Source organism: Alosa sapidissima, chromosome 8 (assembly GCF_018492685.1).
Source record: "Alosa sapidissima isolate fAloSap1 chromosome 8, fAloSap1.pri, whole genome shotgun sequence".
NCBI lineage: Eukaryota > Metazoa > Chordata > Actinopteri > Clupeiformes > Clupeidae > Alosa > Alosa sapidissima.
The window spans coordinates 18187940-18206213 of NC_055964.1; the positions used below are offsets into that span (position 1 = coordinate 18187940).

Genomic DNA, 18274 nt, shown 5'->3' on the forward strand with positions numbered 1-18274 from the left:
TTAAGTAGGACAGCAGGTGGAGACAAATCCCTCTTAATTAGTAAAAACTGTAAGGCCAAAAATGATGCAGACATGAGCCATATCATAAATATGTCACCCATAAAAACATAAAAATACCAAAGACATATATTCTTTTTAGCGGATTTATTTTGCTGTAGGCTAGGCAACGTAATGTTTTATTTTTCAACCAATAGGAACTAGATATACGACACCGGTCTGTGCTCATGTGCCATATAGTTCTTTCACTTACCTAGAATGCTGGACCAGAGTGAATGTAGGGCCTACCCATTCACTAACGTTTTTCAAACCTAGGAAATTGTCCCACTGGACAGGATCTTGGTGGTCAGAGCCATAGAGTTTAGTTGACCGAAGTCTTAATGGATTAGTAGTAAATACTATTATTTGTGACTGCATTTCTAGGCAATCAATAGGCTATGCTTATCAATAGGCTATGCTTATATGCTCTTGTTCTTGTTCTTGTTGCTTAGGGCATTGGTTCCCAAAGACTGTGGGTCGCAGGAGATTTTATTTGGGTCGCCAGCACAATTTATGTTGTGTAATAGGCCTACCATTTAGCCAGGAAAGCTAACAGTTTTCTTTTAGGATCTAGTTTGTTAACTACAGTCACGGGCCTACAGTACTGTATGTGCAATTTTTCATTTAGAATAGCTCTGAAACTGGGGGGGCGAACGCGTCACACAGGGGACAGCGTGGACATCTCACTCACAAAATGAAACATTTCTGTGGGGCGCCTGCCATGGACCTCGCAGTTGCAAAATGCAAGGGACATGAATCAGCCATTTTGAACAAACATTAGCGAACACCATCTCTTTAGCTTGACCGATTAAAGGGACACCAGGCAAGCCTGATGCTTTTTCTCTACGAAACCCCCCCTCGCTTGGTCTGAAGCCCTTTTCCTTTCCTTTGCGTCTTCCGTCAAGGGTTTTCACTGCTTCTTCGCCGGCTCTGCCATTATACACACGTTTGCAACAATCTCTAGCGTTTCGTTAGCCTGCCTCTCTGCTGTAAACTGATCCTGCTTCGGTCGGCGGGTAGGATACACTGAACTTGCAAGTGGGATATTCTTCCTACAGACAGTAGGGGCGGGCGAGAGAGCCTTCATTCGCCCCGTAATGAGTCATTTAACCATATACCGACTTACGAAGATGATTAATTAACACGAAAACGTTGCCTGGTGTCCCTTTAAAATCTAGTTACCAAAAAAAAAAAAAAAAGTAAAGATTAGCTTCAATGTTACCGTTATTTCCCAACTATTAGCCGAGGTTTATACATTGATTTTGCAAAATTTCTTCAGCTATGAGGTTAATACACGGGGGCAGTTAATATGGTATTAATATGGTTTTGTTTTTTTAAACTTGCATAAAATACTGTCCGCGGTTTATACACAGTACAGCTAATACACAGGAAATTACTGTCTATGTACTTTTCATAAAACAAATAAAAAACATAGGGGATCATACGTTCCCGCCTGGTCCTTACTGGTCCTACGGTCATTAGGTTGCAGAATTATATTTGAATTATATTTATTAGCAGCTTTTGTAGTTCCTTTTTGGTCTTCTTTTTGTTTTTGTTTTTAGTTTCATCCATGTCCTCATCAGTGTTTATGCCATAAAGTTATATTCTCCATTCTAGAGGTTGAATTTGGTTAAGATGATGTTCAGTAATAATTCATTCTGTAATAATTTAGCATTTTTGCATACTGAACTTGAATCTTAACAGATAATATGTACATTTTATAAAACAAATAAAAGTATAGAGGGATCATACGTTCCCATCTGGTCCTACAAGTCATTAGGTTGCAGAATTATATTTGAGAAATTAATAGAGGAGAAACAGTGAAGATCACCAAAAGTCTGGCTTCTGGTTTTGGTTTTATTGACTGTTGGTAATGGTCCTTGTCCTTGTCAGCCGTCTGCTGCTGTGTCCTACCACACAAAACCTCCTCCCAGGGATGGAGCCATTGTGAATTTGTAGGGCACTCCAGAAACAGGCCTCCCGTTCCTCCTCCTCTTTCCTGTCTCCAGCGTCTGGCCTCCATGCTCTCTGTTTCTCTTCCTTTTCATTTCTCCTTCTGAAATGAAACAAATTGGAGGAGCATTTTATTAAAATTAACTGCTGAACCATTTTTTTGTTCTATATGTTAGCTCACTTTTTACATAGCCCACTTATTGCTCAAGTTGGGTTTTGGTGATGCAAGGCTACTTCTTACACCCAATGTGAGCAGATATATTCTACTTACCCAGAGTCGAGTCCACTTTAAACAGGAGACTGTCGAGCACGGCATCTTCTCGTTCATATCTCTCTGATACTTCCAACTGTTTATCCAAGAATGTGTCCAGATCATCTAGGACATTTAGGACATCTTCAGGGATATCCATCCCTGAAGTGATTAGTGATTTCTCTTCGTAAACTTGGTTGTCCAGGTCAGTTTTGCTGTGCTCAACCTCCTTCAGCTCATTAATTAGGAACCTTTGTAGTTCAATTTTTCTCTTCATTTTGTTTTTCTTTGTAGTCTCATCCATGTCCTCATCACTGTAAATTCTCAAAGCCTCCAGTTCATTCAGAGCAGATAGGACATGTTCGGGGATATCCATGGGCATAGTGAACCCGTCTTCGTAAGCCCTGTTGTCCAGTCCATTTTTGTCGTGCTCAATCTTCTTCAGCTCCTTTATGAGGAGCTTTTGTAATTTCTTTTTGATCTTTTTGTTTTTGTTTTTAGTCTCATTCACGTGCCCATCAATGTTCACTCCCAAAGCTTCCAGTTCTCTTTTTAACTCTACCAGTCCGTATTTTTTGACACATTTCTTAATTTTTTTGCCTTCATCCTCCCGTGCTGCCAGGCAGCAGGCTAAGAACCAGCAGAACCGCATTTAAATAAGATTGCCAGAAATCACAGTTTGAACATCAAATTATCCACAAATCAGAAACCAGCCAACTACACACTCAACTCAAGCAAAAGTGAACACAAATTCCAGTTTACCCTATGCTATGTTCTATGGCATCATATTGTTGCCTAGGCACCTTTGTGATCCCATACGGAATGGTTTGATGCAAGACTATTGTTACCATGCATGTTAAATGCATCATTCAATGGAATCTTTGGAATCATTGTCTCTCTTGACTCTTTTCATTATGTAGTTATCCTCATATCCATTTATTTACTGGACCGGTTTATTTTTTATTATTTATTTATTTATTTATTTATTTATTTATTTATTTACCATCTTTCATACAAAGTGCTTTATTATATATATAAAAATAAAAGGATAATTCAAATTTGAATAGAAAATATAGGCATTGCCATCTGAACCTTAATGGAACGGTTAGTTAGAAGTCATTAGGTTGCTGAATTATGTTTGTTTGTGGATTGATGAAAGGTGGTAAATATAACATAATAATTTAGTCATTTGTATGTGTTAGGGATGATGGAAATTCCTTCATATTTAGTATCAAAATACTTCAGTGTTTTGTATTTTTGTATTTTTAAAATACTGCTAAATACTTTCTGAAACATAGCGTGATGAGATCATGCACTGTAAGAAATGAAAAGTCAGGGCTGTCCAATTTGTTTACAGTTACATAAAACAGTCTTGTTTTGAACGAAACACAACCTTATTGTATTCAAATAGTAATTTCAATTGAGTAACCCATGTCAGTAACAGGGGGGTCAGCATATTTGATTATGGAATGCCTTGTCAGGTAGAAAGTCTGTTGCTGTCAGACATTTTCTACTTAATCAACTCACCCAGTGGACCTGCATTTTGACAGTCATATTCAAATTTGCAGTAGTCTCTTAATTTTGAATATAACCGTCAACCCATTTGAATGTCACTCAGCAACTGTAGGATGACATCAGAAAACTGTGCAGTGTCTCTTCATTTTTTTCCAGAGCGGTATGTTGCGCTGGCATTTGGCTGCACACATGTATGGTTATGGTTGGTTATGGGATTTGGCAGACGCCTTTGTCCAAAGAAGAAACATAAGTGAAAATGTAGACCAAGATGAGCTACAAAATCTTAGAAAAGTATTCTATAAAATATATAGAAAAGTTTGAGAACCTGTGGCCTAAAAGAATATTGGTGGATGATTGTTTGCTCTGAAGTGAATGGGTCGCGATGGTCTGTCATTTTTAAAAAGTGGGTTTAACAATTTATTTGTCAGGTACAAGTTACTCATCCAACACATTTAAGAAGTACATCGAAATGAAAAATATGAAAGTTACGAAAACAGGTTAAAGGAATACTTTAAAGGAAACAATGAGAGAATGAACAATACCCAGCTCAGAGGATGATGCCTACTGGGGTGTGGGAATTCTGATGGGAATTCTGGTCCACAATAGGCCCACACTTACTAGCTGATCAAAAGTCCACATATGATTGAAAGGATTATCATCAGCCAAGGAATTACGATACAGTAACAGGCCCATTTGAAGGTTATTTATATACGCAAAATGCCATTATAGTCCACAGTCCTGAATACAGGATAAATCTTCTCTCTTTTCCCAAAGGTCATGTCAGTAAAAGTGTAGATGTGACTTTTGGACTCAACTCATTTTGCATCATAAAAGGCAACCCACCTCTCCTCTACATCCACACAGAATGCCAACTGTGTGGGCTCTTGCATATCTGAAAGGTGCCTTACTGGGTTAGTGAGAGCAGAGATGGAGAAGCAGTATCCGTCCTGACACCAGTAGCCCTGCTAAGGACAAATGGTGAACTTGCCTTTCCTCTTGGCAGATTCCCTCATGACCCCTATTCTCCAACCTTTGATCAGCTTCACCTCCCAGTAGTGTTGTCCTGAGCTGAAGCCAGCTTTGGCCAGGACAAAGAACATCATGTCAAATCTCTGGATTGTCAAGAACTGCTCTCTCCTCTCCGCAACGCTCTCTGAATTTTACACTCTTCCCATCATCAGAAACATCCAAGCGCTGGTGAGCCGTGTCAGCATCAAGAGTAACATTAGCTGTGGGTTATTATAAAGATAAAATGTAAGGATGAAATGTGACTATTATTTAAGAACAAAGATATTGTCTTTAACAGCAAGCTTTTCGCTTTTTACAGTCAATCAAGCATGTCTGCATTTCTGAGACTGCATTGATGGCTGCAAATATGTTAGCTAATATACCGTACATTTGCATGACCGCATCAGAACAAAACACTTACCTGATTTGATGGTCTTTTTAGTGCAACTCTGAGATGTAATCAATTCAATCATTTCCTTGGACAGTATTCCGTCAGGACTCTTCATTTATCCATCCATTCTTTGAAATTATTTTTAATTCTGTCTGTCTAACTTCTTGTCTTGAAATTGGATCTTTTCCTCTCCCATTCATCCTCTCTTTTAGCTTGATCAGACCTCTTCTCAAAAACTTTACCGGTCCTTTTCTCTAAATCATAACTTCTCCAATACACCTTCATCCATTTCAACTTTTATGTCATGTTTTATATTTACTTCTGAAACCCACACATTTGGATCCTCTAACATGGGTGCCAGTTGGGTTCTCCCTATACGCACACTAAGTTGCGTTGGGCCCAGCTAGAAGCCCCCTCCCCCGGCTCTTTGCAAACTTTGCAGAGTACCGTGACTGGGAAAGGCTGGCAAGCCGCAGACAGGTCTGGGGATTCACTTCCCTGTAGTAGGACAGTCAATCTAGCCCAAAAAGACAAAACATTTGCAACAGAAATGTCTCGTGGTACTCATACCCTCCTGAATCATAGTCTATGCTAAAAGTCTACCACCGTATATGGAGTGGAACATATATTTTTTCGAGATTAAAGGCCAAAATTGTGCCCAACACTATATACAATAGTAAATTGGGTAGAATATTTTCCCGCTGAAAATGCATTCCCTTTCATTATAATCGTTAAAGGGTGTTTTATCAAAATTCAGTTTCCGTACACTGTGGAGGAGAAATATCCACTTCAGTAACACCTAGGCCTACATAAACTATTTATTACAGATTTCTTCCTGTATTTTGTGTTTGATTAGGGAGGAGTTATGATGATATATATTCAATGTATTTTCTAAATTTTATATCAAAACATATGACTCTAAATAGTATTTTCTAATGTATGGGATGATAAAGAAACATAGCCATAGTCCCTTCTTTAATTTTGTCTTTCTTTATTGTCTCAACATAATTAAATAATACATTTCTAATCTGGCTTCATTCAATTCTCCGATATTTGTGTGATTTGCAATAGGCTATGTATGGTACATTTTATGAATAAATGCCTAATTTGCATATATAAACATTAAATCTCAAAAACTTGTTATACATTTTTTCTTTGGTATGATGTCAATGATGTAATCAACTGGATAAGTTTCATAGTGATAGGTATTAATTGAAAATGTTCCCCTATTCTACTCAATTTACTTAAGAGTGTTGGGCACAACTTTGGTCTTTAGTCACGAAAAAATATATGTCCCACTCCATCTATGGCGGTAGACTTTTAGTATATGATTCAGGAGCGTATTAGGACCAATAAAAACTACGAGACATTTCTGTTGCATTTTATTTTGTCTTTTTGGGCTAGATTGACTGGCCTATAGCCTAGAAATCTAGACACGCCCCTAGCGGCAGCAAATTACATTTGCTGCCAGGGCTAGTCTAGCAACTCTCCGTTGGCTTGTGAGCTCCAGAAATCGAAACTTAATCAGGGCATTGAAATCGTGTATAGAGTCGTTTGGTGGGCTTAACATAATGATTGATGGCAGAGTTGCAACGGTTTGGCTTGAATTCCCTGCTACTTGAAAACAAATATCCTATTGCGTCCAATTGCGTGCAGAGGGAATTTGAAAGACAACTGATTATCCCGCCCCGCGGACTGAGCACTGCAAACGGTGAGTGCCCAGACATTACATTTTAATGTGGGTCTGGCTCGCCAGGCTAACTGGCCTATAGACCAAGGAACAAACACGTAGGCTGCTAACACAACAACCCATACAAAAAAAAAACTGCATTATAGGCTACTTCAAGTGTCAAACTGCAGATTTCTGAGTAGACCTATCAAAAACGCAGTCTTGGAGGAAATATTTGCAGTTCTTCAGGGAATGCAGTCTTTTGGACACAAAAAACCTGCATTGTACTGCAGTATTTTGGACATGAAAATACTGGGCTACTGCACTGTAGCCTACTGTAGTATAACTGAACTGTACTTCGAAAAAACTGCAGGGAAATCAGTAAGGGGATATGTACAGCAAGCATCAAAAGCAAACAGCCCAGACCCTAAAACTGGGCATTTATAGCTGTGAAGGTGATTCACACACAATTATTTTTCTTTCTCCTAGTCCTTTATGGGGAAAAACACTATATTTGGTAACTTCCGTAGACATCCAAAATGGGGTGGGATGATTGTATTGGGAGCACTGAGGTGTCAGATGATACTGTAAAAAATGGTTACATTTTGGCCCTCAGAGTTCAGGTAGGGCCCCTTAGCAGGATTAGGGCCCCATGGAGGTCTGAACCGGCACTGTTGAAGTGTAATTGGGACCGTCTGACTATGTGGATATAAAAACTAGGCTAGCCTATTGGTACGATTTACCACACTCTTTCAGACTATGCTCATCTGTCACAAGATCAGAATACTGCAATTTGGTTTCACTTACAGTCAGACGGCAGCAGATGACCTAGGCCTACACCTTGGGGCGATAACAATCGTTAACAATTAATCTTTAGTCCTAGGATATACTACAAGGGAGAGATTGTGATGCAGTCAGATGAAATAAAGTTTATGGGCTGAAAATCCTGCCAGATATAAAAGGGAAGAGATGAACAGGCCAAATGGCTAGCACATTTAAATAGCAAATTACCATGTAGGCCTTGGAATAAATATTTTTCGGTGCCAAATCTTCTCATTGCTAACTTCTCCATCACATTTACTCTAGTGTATCTCAAAATAAAATGATAAAAAGGGGGCATCTATTAATATCTCTTTATTTATGTGTTTCTTTGGAAAGACAACTGTGCTGAGCTGCCTAAGCATGTTTTAGCTTTCCACCCTTTTATACTTTGGCTTTGTGTCTCATTGATATTCAAATGAATCTCCACAAGTAGACTGAAAAGCTTTGCTAATGAAATATTTTTGCACCTATACAACTTCAGGAGATTACTAGGAAACTCAACAATGGACACGTTTTTCTATTTCCCCAACTGTATGTTAAAAAAAGTTGTGCTTTCAATGGAGACAGAAGATAGAAAGTTATAATGAATTGAAGATTTCATATTATACTAGACAACAGTTTATTATTACTGACACATATTTCCATACTCCAAGTTACTCCCTGATATTTCTCAGTGGTTCAATAGAAGGCACATAGGGAATGGTCAAACATGATACTACTGCACTTTTCTTCAGAATGTTAATTCAGTCTCACATATGGCAAATTCAAAGTCATAATTCAAACCTATAGCCTATTTCACAAGTCAGACACAGGGAGACAATTTCTAACAATCTGAAACAATATGAATTAATGACAAAACCATACAACCACAACTTACAACAACAACAAAAAAAACATCTCAGAAATCGTGTGACCTATCCACTGTGTTAAATCTTGTCTTGAGAGTGCAATGTTCTGTGGCTCTTTAGGAGTGGCTTTAGTACCTTACTTTTTTTTTTTTTTTTCATTCATTCAAGACAAACAGCAAATAGTTTATTCTGTGAACTACAGAAGAGATCAATCGGCTGCCTCCTCTCTGAACCATACTCTGGGGCTGAGACAAACAGCATTTTGCGGAGTTTGCGAAGCAGCGGTCCTTCATGTGTGCACCAGGCCAGCAAATACTTATCCATGAGATGAGCACTTGTTACAGCTCCTGCCTCTTCTTCAGAATGATCTGGCGCACTTGTGCTGTGACCTCCTGCCGTATCTGATCAAAAGGCTCCTCCGCTTTCCAGAACCTCACCACCTGCCCGTCAGGACCCACCAGAAACTTCCAGAAGTTCCACTTTGGTGCTTTCTGCACAGAATCTGAATATTGACCAAACATGTCACAATCAGGTAGATGGAATTCAAACATCTACAAGTTCAAAGGTTTACCTTGCTTTGCAGTAACATGTTTTTTGCATACCCTGTGCATTCTGAGTCTTTGTTTTAGTTTTCTGCAATATGTTTGTATACTACATGTCAGAAAATAGGCAAGTCAATGTGTAGTCGCAGTATAGGGGCAAAAAACGGTAGCCTACAGTATACTGTTGTTAGTGGAATATGCCACACACCTGTCCCACGTCACTTACCAACTATTTCATGGGATAGCCTTAGAGTTAGGGTTAGAATAGTTGGCAAGTGGCACACAGTAGGCAAGTGCACACAACAATGGTACAATACATTACAGCTTTAGCTGCCTCCCCAAATGTGGCCTGCTAAAAAATGCCATGTTAGTTTGCAAGCCTCACAATTATTATTTATTTTCTGTTCACAAAAACGTATTTATTACATGCCAGCGTTAGTACCACTGTTGATTCAAGGGTAAAGGTGTTTCCCTGGTGAACTACCCAAAATTAATTTTGTAGGCTACTCAATAGGGTTAGGATAATCGCATGTTAGGCCTACAGCATTAGGGCTTGCACAACTGAGTCGAGAGGACTCAATTCACAATTTAGGGCTGGAGGGTAAAGTTGTTCACCTAAAATGTTTAATCAAGAGCCAACACTTGATTAATTTAGTTTAAGACATATTGGCCTACTGACTATGCCAGTGTTATCTGAAGAGATAACCCATACAAACAGTGCTGCAATCAAGCCTACCTGTGAGGAATTTGAAGGCTGGGTTGGCCTCAGATCCCAATATTTTGATCTTGCTAAAGAATGGGAACGTGACGCCGTATGTTGCTTTGGTCCATGCCTCGATGTCTCGGCTTGTCCCTTGTTCGGTGTTACCGAACTGTGAGCAGGGAAACCCCAGAACATTGAAGTGCGACGTCCCGAGCTCGCGATGTAGTTCCTGCAGGGCCCGGTAGTTCTTCTCGGTCAGCTCACACTGGCTCGCCACGTTTACAACTAAAGAGACCTACAGAGATACTTGCATGTTTAAGACCTTGCTACATCTTATATTCACACTACGTCGTTTATATATCGGGATGCAAGAAATGTTTAGAATCACTACGGTTTCGACATTTTGACTTACTTTGCCTCTATACTTCTCCAATGATATTGTCCTGCCTTTGGCATCCACGACTTCGAAGGAATAGAAATCTTTGGGTTTTGTTGTCCTGGTGAGTTTGTGCTGGACTAGAAATAGCCCACCCATGCAGACTGCTAAACTTAAAAATATCTTCAAAGTTCGTTCTTTTCCTGTCGAGGACTTGGTTCGGTAACCCCCAAGTGCCTCCATCTTGGAGGGGTTATCTCATACGGAATTTGGTCGGAACGCACGGAAACGGTAGGTCTACATGTTTGGAGGTGGTCCTCGGCATCGTGTTACAAGCCAGCTGCGCAATCTCATCTGGGGGAGGACCACATTGTAGCCTAGGAATTTCATCAGCCTCTGACCTCACCAAGCTGGTAATGAAATCCTTGTTTTAGTGCAGGTATATCATACCTGTATATCTGATTAAGTAGATCAATCAACAATGAAACTCGCAACAATATAATTACAAACAAAAACATTTTATTGTATCCCACAATCCACAGAACTATATCTCTTTTAAAGACTTTTTACAGGAGATGTCTGTGAAATGACTTGATACACAGATTTGTAATATTTCATCTTACAAAATGGTAAACAAAATGGTGGTTGGAAACACCTCTTGGAGGATTCTTGCCTCCAGCGCAATGGCATGTAGCCTACTGTCATCACGCAAAACCAATTTCAGTTACTTTCAGGACGAAAGAGTGGTAAGATGATTACCATCCACACAAGAACATACACAGACATGTTCTAACACCACCTCTCTGGCTGCCTAGATGTGAGTCAGGGCAGTTCCCCCTGACAGCGGGAGCTCTTGGTCCAGCAGACGTAAGAGCATGGCAAATTTGTTGCGCTGGGCGGTGTGGCCCAGGGCATGGTGCAGACGCGCCTGCAGGTAGTAGATCTCCCGCAGACGCTCGCTGCAGTCCAGACGGGAGAAGTAGGCCGTGGCCTCCTCCAGAGTTTCCACCGCCTGCTCCAAAGCTGACACGGACAAGCAAAGATGAACACAAAGGTTTCAGAGAGGTTTTGAAGCACTAAACATTCCAAAAACACATTCCAATGGCTTAATATCAGTGTAATGTAAATTATGAAGTACATTTTAAAAATATAAACTTGTTTACTGGATCGAATATAGGCAAGATGTGTTATATTCTTGTTATAGTCTTGAATTTCCCCTTGGGGATCAATAAAGTATCTATCTATCTATCTATCTATCTATCTATTAATAAGCTTTCATAGTGATCACAATTGATAAAAAAAACTACATTCATTTAGAAACCTTTAACACACACTACATAGCTACAATGCAACAGTCATGAAAACTATGAGGCAATGAACAAGATCCCAAGTTGACCAGGGGTTCTAAATCTGCCTCCTGCTCTGCATGTTTTCCTGCTGTCCTGCTCGGTGGACCTGACTGTCATATCAGTATCATTTAATTAACATACTTAATTTAGCTGATCACGAACAGTTTGATGACACTGATGTCAATCAGGTGCACACTGGAGTGTGTATGTTGAAATCTTATGACAGAACAAATCTTAAACCTTGATGACTGAAGACTGCATAAAAGGACATGATAATTAAAATGCTAAAACAATAAGCATAAGTAGGATAAGTGAAAACCATAAGTAGGCTATGTCATCAACCCATGAAGCTGGTACCTGCTAGCCTGTCCTCTTCTACTGCAGAACTAGCCAGGGCCACCTGACAGCGGGCCATGAGCAGCAGGGCGCGGCCCTTATCCATCAGAGAACCATGGGCCAGGATGGACTCCAGCACATCCTCCAGGAGAGCCAGGGCCTGCTCTGGAGTTCCCAACATCAGCTGCCAGAACAAAGACACGGTCAAGGGACATGGTGTTGGTGACCTCAACATGGTTTGTAAAGCAGTCATTTCATCTAATCTTCAATCTACTTGAATTGTGGTAGAATATGTTAGCATGAACTGGGCCCTACTCTGTACAGTATATATGAACTGGGTGCATATAGGTATGGATGTGTGTATGATCAGTGTGTGTGAACGGAATGTGTGTGTACCTGTGTGAAAGCCAAGTGAAGCACTGTCTCAGAGGCCAGGCTCTGCAAGTTGTGTTGGCGGGAGAGAGTGAGTGCTTGCAGGAGGAGAGGAAGGGCTGTGGCAAAACCAGAAGAGTCCCAGTGCAGCTCTGCTGTGGCCAGCAAGACCCTACACACAAACACACACACACAAATTATACTATACTAATGGCATCAGTTACAGTGAATCATGTATCCTCAGCCAAGTTAACATCATGTCATTGCAGTGGTATAACACAGTAGGTGGATTTACAGGGGCAAAATGAATATGATGAGAATCGCATTCATGCCTCAATAGAAAAACATATATATATATATATATATATATATAAATGCTTTGATTGGAATAAAACTAGCCGCCTACTAAGACCTAAATCCAAAGTAGCATTTTAAACCCTGAGGTAAATAGAATGAAATGTGTGCACGTTGCATTTGCCATGTTATAAACAGTTAGTCCCATCTTCAATCAGAATAATTTCAATCCGAATGAGAAAAAAAAAGTGTGCATGTAAATGAGGCTATTGAGTTTTCACCTGATGATCATCTCAGTACTCTTGTTTTTCTCACAGAGCTGCTGCAGTCGCTGCAGGATCTTTGAGGCTTCAGATGTTCGATTCAGTGCTTTCAGTAGCAGAGCCTTCCTGCAAGGTGCACATATGAAAACATTTCAATACAAAGCACACACATAGACACACCTCTACAAACTCTCACACAGCTAAATGGACGATGTTACAGAGAAAAGTCCTTACCTGTAGAGTCCCTCAGTCCTGTGCAGAGCAGCGATTGCTGTGACGTGAGGCTCTGCCAGGTGGTATTTCCCATCATTCATTGCTCTCTCAAACTGAATTTTCAGGTCACAGAGCATCCACAGCTGAATGGGTAGAGATGAACAATGTTGCCATTACTTCCCTATAGCTGCTGTTTTCCTTGGCATTTTCATCACAAAGCTTGGCATCCACCTGCTGTGACTGAACAGGTATGAAAACAGCTGCTTTGGGTCAGGCCCAACTCCAGCACACTCCAGCTGTGATCACTCACCTTGGCGTGCTGGGTGTGAGGGGGGAACTGCTGCTTCAGGTGTGCCATGATGTCGGTGACAGCCCCATAGAGACCCTAACACAACACAGCACAGTAAAGCATTTGAAATCGACAGTGCCATGATAGGAAAGCACAACCACATCTATAGACTTTTTCAATCTGTTCCTGTTTCCGGTTGAGACATTCAAAACCAACACAGTTACTCTGAAATGAAAATGAATCTTGTTTGTCCCCAAGTTACCATTAGCTCAATGTTGTTTTCTGTGCCACTGGAAATGCCTTAGGAACACATCTGTTTGTTTATGCAGTTGAAAGGGTCTATAGCATGTAATCAAACTGAATCATCAGAAGCAAGATCGTGATATAGAGATATATAGACATAAGACATGCTGCATATAAAGTCTAAGACAGGTGAGATACCTGATCGGCGTGTAGCTCAGCCAGGTGGCAGAGGGCCACGGCGAAGGCCTCAGTGTTGTTCTGCTGAACTCCGAAGTTGACCGGCTCCAGGCTGTTCATGTTCAGCAACAGCTGGGCCTGCTGCCAGGCCATCGTGCTGCAGAGAGAACATGGAGACAACGACTATGTTAAACCACAGGAGGTCACCAGCCCCCCCTCTGACAAAAAGTCCACATTCGTATGTGTTCGCAGCTGTGCTAAAATGCACCATATTTAAAGTGTTTGCAGCTGGGTAAGAAACAGGTGTGTTTGCTCAATAAGAACCAAACACTGTTATAGTGCCAACTCAACAGGAATTTATTAGCAGTGGCATATAACTTCTAAACTGCTTATCTAATTAATCTCTTGGCAAATTTGTCTTGATATTTAAGAAGACTCTGACTTAAAATAAGTCAAAGTTTTCTTAATTTAAGTCAAAATGACTCAATAGAGTGCCAGGTAAGTCTCTTTCATTTTTTGCAGTTGCAGTACAGATCTTATAAAAAAAACAATACACAAATTTTCCATATTTCACCAACCATAGCTTTGGCCTTCCCTCACCTCTTGCCGTACATCCTCCAGATGGAGGTGGTCTGGGCCAGGCTGATCTCGATGAGCTCAGAGAGACTCTGCTTCCAGTGCACCATGTCTGTGCTCCGCAGGGCGTCCAGCAGCTTGTTGGCAGTCATGCCTTGTGTTGCCCCCCGCTGGACCAACGACTGAATGCCCAGAGAGGCTAAGTACTGGGGGAAAAATGGACGGTATAATGAAAATAACAATATTTATCTTCATAAATATTCACATATCTTCATATTTATCATTCTTCATATATCTTCATCTATTATTTTTCATAAAAACTCATGATCAACTTCCAAAGTCTGAAACTCATTTGTAACATCGAAGAGCCCTTCTACCTTCTAGAAAATAAAGAATTCCACTTTAACTAAAAAAATAAATAAAAAAAAATCTGTACCGGGAGACAAAAGTGGGAGGCCATTTTGACAGAGTCCTCTGTGAGCACCACACTGTCTGATCCTCTCATGTGCTCCACTGTATAAAGCCAACTCTGAAAGGAGCATAAGGACAGTGCTGAGGGACTGATACACAAAGACCACAGTCTTACATAACATATAATTACAATAACATTACATTGCACATGTTATAAAACAAAATAAAATACACCAGCAAAAAAATGTCCATACCAAACAGTGTTGAAGACACACATGATCGTTGGCTTCCTGAGCAATACGGATGGCTTCTTGCAGTGCCAGGTCTGCCTGCTGACTACAGTTTTAAAGCAGATAGTGTTGGTCAATACCCAATAACCCTCAAGACAACAAAAAGGTGTAACCATAGATATTAAAGGCCTTTAAAGGCATTTTGGTCTCCTTTAAAGGCATTTTGGTCACTGCTAAACTGGGGACCATTTGCGCCCTGACAGACAGTGCTAGCGAGAGAAGCCAGGGAGATTATATGGGGTGTTTTTGGATTACAAATGAAGTGATTTACCAATACAAAATACACCCCCCCCCCCCCCCCCCCCAGTGACAGTGTCTCAAACCAGCCTATGACGGGATGGCATGGTGGCTTTCAAAGACACAGACGCTCGATAAAACACAAAACCTAGGGCCACACTAGAGAGGATCACAAAAGAATAACACATGCATAACCCTTTTAAGCCAGGTCCTACAACACAACCACACAAATCAAACAGAGCAGCTCACTAGTGTCCGAAGCGGCAGTGCAGTGTAGCCAGGTTGAGGATGGCGTAACGCAGGCTTCGCCCGTAGCCTTCGTCCCCGTTGCTCTTGCCCTCTCCGCCCGACAGAATGAGCCGGTCGAAGTAGTGCAGCAGGCTGTGGGTGGCGATGTAGATGTCCTGCACACGCATGCTGTTCAGGTAGCTCAGGTAGTGCTGTACGGACGCAGACAGGACACGACTCAAACAGATGATACCGGGGAAGACAGACAGTTTCTGACCTATGCTGACCTTTGAGTCAAAGTATGTATAAACCTAAGCACAACCTGTCATCACCTATCTCAAGCACATCAGAGAGGTAAATGCTGATGCCATGTGGACGGGAGCGTGTTATGATAGACAATTATACTAAGCATCAAGACATGCATTGACAAAATAGCAAATGTGAGTAAAAACAAAGAAGCAATCACACTGTGTTTGTGGCATGTGGCTTGTTCTTACTACACAGTGAGATTATTAGAAGACCTACCGCCTCAGCAAAGTCTGGGTTGAACTTCAGGATGTTGTTCAGTTCATTCTGCAGGATGGCTGGCGTCATGGCCTTGTTCTCATCATTTTTCAACAGGTACGCCTGCAGAATTATGAGGGAGAAATGGTCTCTTTCATAAAAAATATTCTATAATAACTATCTGGTACTCACATCATGGACACAGCACAATTGCATTCACAAATCAAGATTCATTCATTCATATTCACATAATTACACAGACCTGTCTGGCAAAGAAGTACTCGGCTTGTTTCTGCGATAGCGGACCTGTGGTGTCATGGCCACTGTGAACACAAAACGGTGAAAATGGTTTTGCTGTGAATCATGAAACTAAACTCTCAGTCTCGCAAAAGCTAGGAGTGCCAATGGACATTGGTGTCCATTATTGGTGTCCACAAGTGCCTTATCATTTACAGTGACCAGACGAGGCTTTATATCCATTTCAGACAGTCTAAGACATCACCAAACTATCTCTCACGCACACATGCAATCCTCACCACAGCTCAGACTGGTGCAGTGGACCAGCATCAGGTTCCTCTCTGTCCACGCTGTCCACCCGGGGCACTGATGTGTCCTCAGTGCTGGTCAGCTCCATGTCCTCGTTGGCAGCAGATGGCAGCTCAGCTTGAGGACCAGAGCTGGGTGTTACCCACCGGTCCTTGTTGCAGTACTGCTGCAAGGACTTGTACAGTTTAAATACCTGGCTGAATGACAGCTTGTTATAGGCCAGGAGCATATGCCGCATGAACAAACCTATAGGGGCAGGGAGGGAAAGGGAAAGAGACTTGAAACTAACAGTAAAGTTATCCAGTTGCTATTATATTAACATATGTTTAATGATTATGGTCAGACCCATAGCTGTTATGATTGGCTGTGCAGACAATTCTAATGTTAATTGGCACTCACCAACCACACTAGTCTTGTACACCTCTGAGTCACTGAAGGGGTTTGGTAGAGTGGAGAAGAAATGTTCCATGTCTTTCAGCTCGCCATCTGCCATCTGATACAGCCTAGGGGGACAGAAGCCAAATACAGAGGACACTAGGATGGCTAAAATACCGCATTACAGCTACACCCATCAAATCCTCTGGAGCAGCCAAACTGAACAAAGAAGGTTAAGGCTAAAATTGCAGTCCCCGAAAACGTAATACGATGAACCACTTATCTTACATTAAATGTTCCGAATGAAGTAAAACGTTAAACGAATGATGCATGTCCCTTACCTGCATCTGAGCTCGAAACTTGTTTCAGGGCAACACAATTCCACAATCATCAGGAACTGTTTAAGAGTTAGGTCTGGGCCCTAAGAGAAAGGTAAATGAAATCGAGATGGGATGTGAATGCTTTAATCAAATCTGACAAGCACACCGCACAAATCAGATGACTCAAGATTACAACGGACAGCTGAATGTTTGGTAGAGGATACCTGCTGCAGGGGAAGGATGAGTTTATTCAGGCGTCGTCTCTCCAAGAGTGCCATTGGTTTCGAAGTAATCATTTCGTAAAGTAAAGCCAAAACAGAGATTTTATATGGGGTCACCCAATCTTTTATTCCAAAGATGTTGGCGTGGACTACCCCATTGGTCATCATGGGATTAAAATATAAACTTTCGTGTACACTGGCCATGGTGAACACTCTGTAATAATATTCCGGAAAACAAAAATCTAGGCAAATATTGACGTTAGCTTTCACATCAGGTGTCACAAACTGTTCCTCTAGCTATTTTGTAACGCTATCCGTGACATGCATTCTCTGTAGCCCATTAGCCTGCTAGCTAACAGTAAACAAAGCAAATCCGCTCTATCAGACGACTCTTCAGAAAAGCGTTTAGCGTTTTTCTACCTTACATTGTGGCAACTGCGACAATACAATGTTGCATGAACGCAAAATGTACAGTGAGGGCATATGCAGGCCAGGAATATGAAGGCACTTTGCTTCAGCCATAGACAGTAAAGCGCTTCAAGTCTTCAAACTCGCCTCAACTTCCGGTGTGGCGTGCAATGCGCTTTTACAGTCTGGTAATGCGTCAGTGCAAAGAGTCGAGTACCGATTGATTGATTTGCTGAAACGCTCACATCGTCAGATCAGAAAACAAAATATGGAATCTAATGAAATCTATTTTCTGTCTACTGAAATTATAATTTACTCATGGAAATAGCTACAGAAACTCCGTTATATGGTAAAATTGTTATTATAAACAGCATTTTTGTGTGCTATAATTTCTCTGCCAGCACCATGTCCATTGACAAATATCCTCAGCTGAACTGTTTTAAGGGGATAAAATAACATTTCGTTTTTAGCATTTAGCCATTCTAAACCGGCAGTATGGTGACATGTAG

The 18274-nt window shown here is 41.0% G+C and overlaps 3 protein-coding genes across 3 annotated transcripts; all 3 read right to left on the bottom strand.

Annotated features, from left to right (window-relative positions):
• Positions 1-1857: 1857 nt before the first annotated feature.
• LOC121715952 lies at positions 1858-3052 on the bottom strand. The gene is made up of 2 exons (XM_042102024.1): positions 2261-3052; positions 1858-2092 (listed from the first exon to the last, which is right to left on the bottom strand). The coding sequence occupies exons 1-2, from the start codon at positions 2889-2891 to the stop codon at positions 1947-1949; spliced, it is 777 nt and encodes a 258-aa protein (XP_041957958.1). The 5' UTR covers positions 2892-3052; the 3' UTR covers positions 1858-1946.
• Positions 3053-8246: 5194 nt separating this feature from the next.
• On the bottom strand, positions 8247-10430 carry gpx8 (glutathione peroxidase 8 (putative)). Its single transcript, XM_042102026.1, has 3 exons — positions 10150-10430; positions 9771-10032; positions 8247-8994 (listed from the first exon to the last, which is right to left on the bottom strand). The coding sequence occupies exons 1-3, from the start codon at positions 10354-10356 to the stop codon at positions 8831-8833; spliced, it is 633 nt and encodes a 210-aa protein (XP_041957960.1). The 5' UTR covers positions 10357-10430; the 3' UTR covers positions 8247-8830.
• A 182-nt stretch (positions 10431-10612) lies between these two features.
• Positions 10613-17935, bottom strand: anapc5 (anaphase promoting complex subunit 5). The gene is made up of 17 exons (XM_042102017.1): positions 17361-17935; positions 17158-17237; positions 16841-16944; positions 16432-16687; positions 16158-16218; positions 15917-16018; positions 15413-15603; positions 14891-14972; positions 14662-14754; positions 14250-14431; positions 13671-13806; positions 13251-13325; positions 12962-13083; positions 12746-12853; positions 12195-12342; positions 11820-11982; positions 10613-11136 (listed from the first exon to the last, which is right to left on the bottom strand). The coding sequence occupies exons 1-17, from the start codon at positions 17559-17561 to the stop codon at positions 10925-10927; spliced, it is 2316 nt and encodes a 771-aa protein (XP_041957951.1). The 5' UTR covers positions 17562-17935; the 3' UTR covers positions 10613-10924.
• Positions 17936-18274: the final 339 nt, after the last annotated feature.

What these genes read in the sequence shown, in the direction of transcription:
- anapc5 (XM_042102017.1), bottom strand. Translation starts at nt 17,561, where the DNA reads ATGGCCAGTGTACACGAAAGTTTATATTTTAATCCCATGATGACCAAT. An exon ending in AGGACTGAGGGACTCTACAG is followed by an intron (nt 12,854 to 12,961) that starts GTAAGGACTTTT and finishes TGCACCTTGCAG; the next exon opens with GAAGGCTCTGCTACTGAAAG. An exon ending in TTCACTTGGCTTTCACACAG is followed by an intron (nt 11,983 to 12,194) that starts GTACACACACAT and finishes TTGTTCTGGCAG; the next exon opens with CTGATGTTGGGAACTCCAGA.
- LOC121715952 (XM_042102024.1), bottom strand. Translation starts at nt 2,891, where the DNA reads ATGCGGTTCTGCTGGTTCTTAGCCTGCTGCCTGGCAGCACGGGAGGAT. An exon ending in TAAAGTGGACTCGACTCTGG is followed by an intron (nt 2,093 to 2,260) that starts GTAAGTAGAATA and finishes GTTTCATTTCAG; the next exon opens with AAGGAGAAATGAAAAGGAAG.
- gpx8 (XM_042102026.1), bottom strand. Translation starts at nt 10,356, where the DNA reads ATGGAGGCACTTGGGGGTTACCGAACCAAGTCCTCGACAGGAAAAGAA. An exon ending in TGGAGAAGTATAGAGGCAAA is followed by an intron (nt 10,033 to 10,149) that starts GTAAGTCAAAAT and finishes GTATCTCTGTAG; the next exon opens with GTCTCTTTAGTTGTAAACGT. An exon ending in AGCCTTCAAATTCCTCACAG is followed by an intron (nt 8,995 to 9,770) that starts GTAGGCTTGATT and finishes GTCAATATTCAG; the next exon opens with ATTCTGTGCAGAAAGCACCA.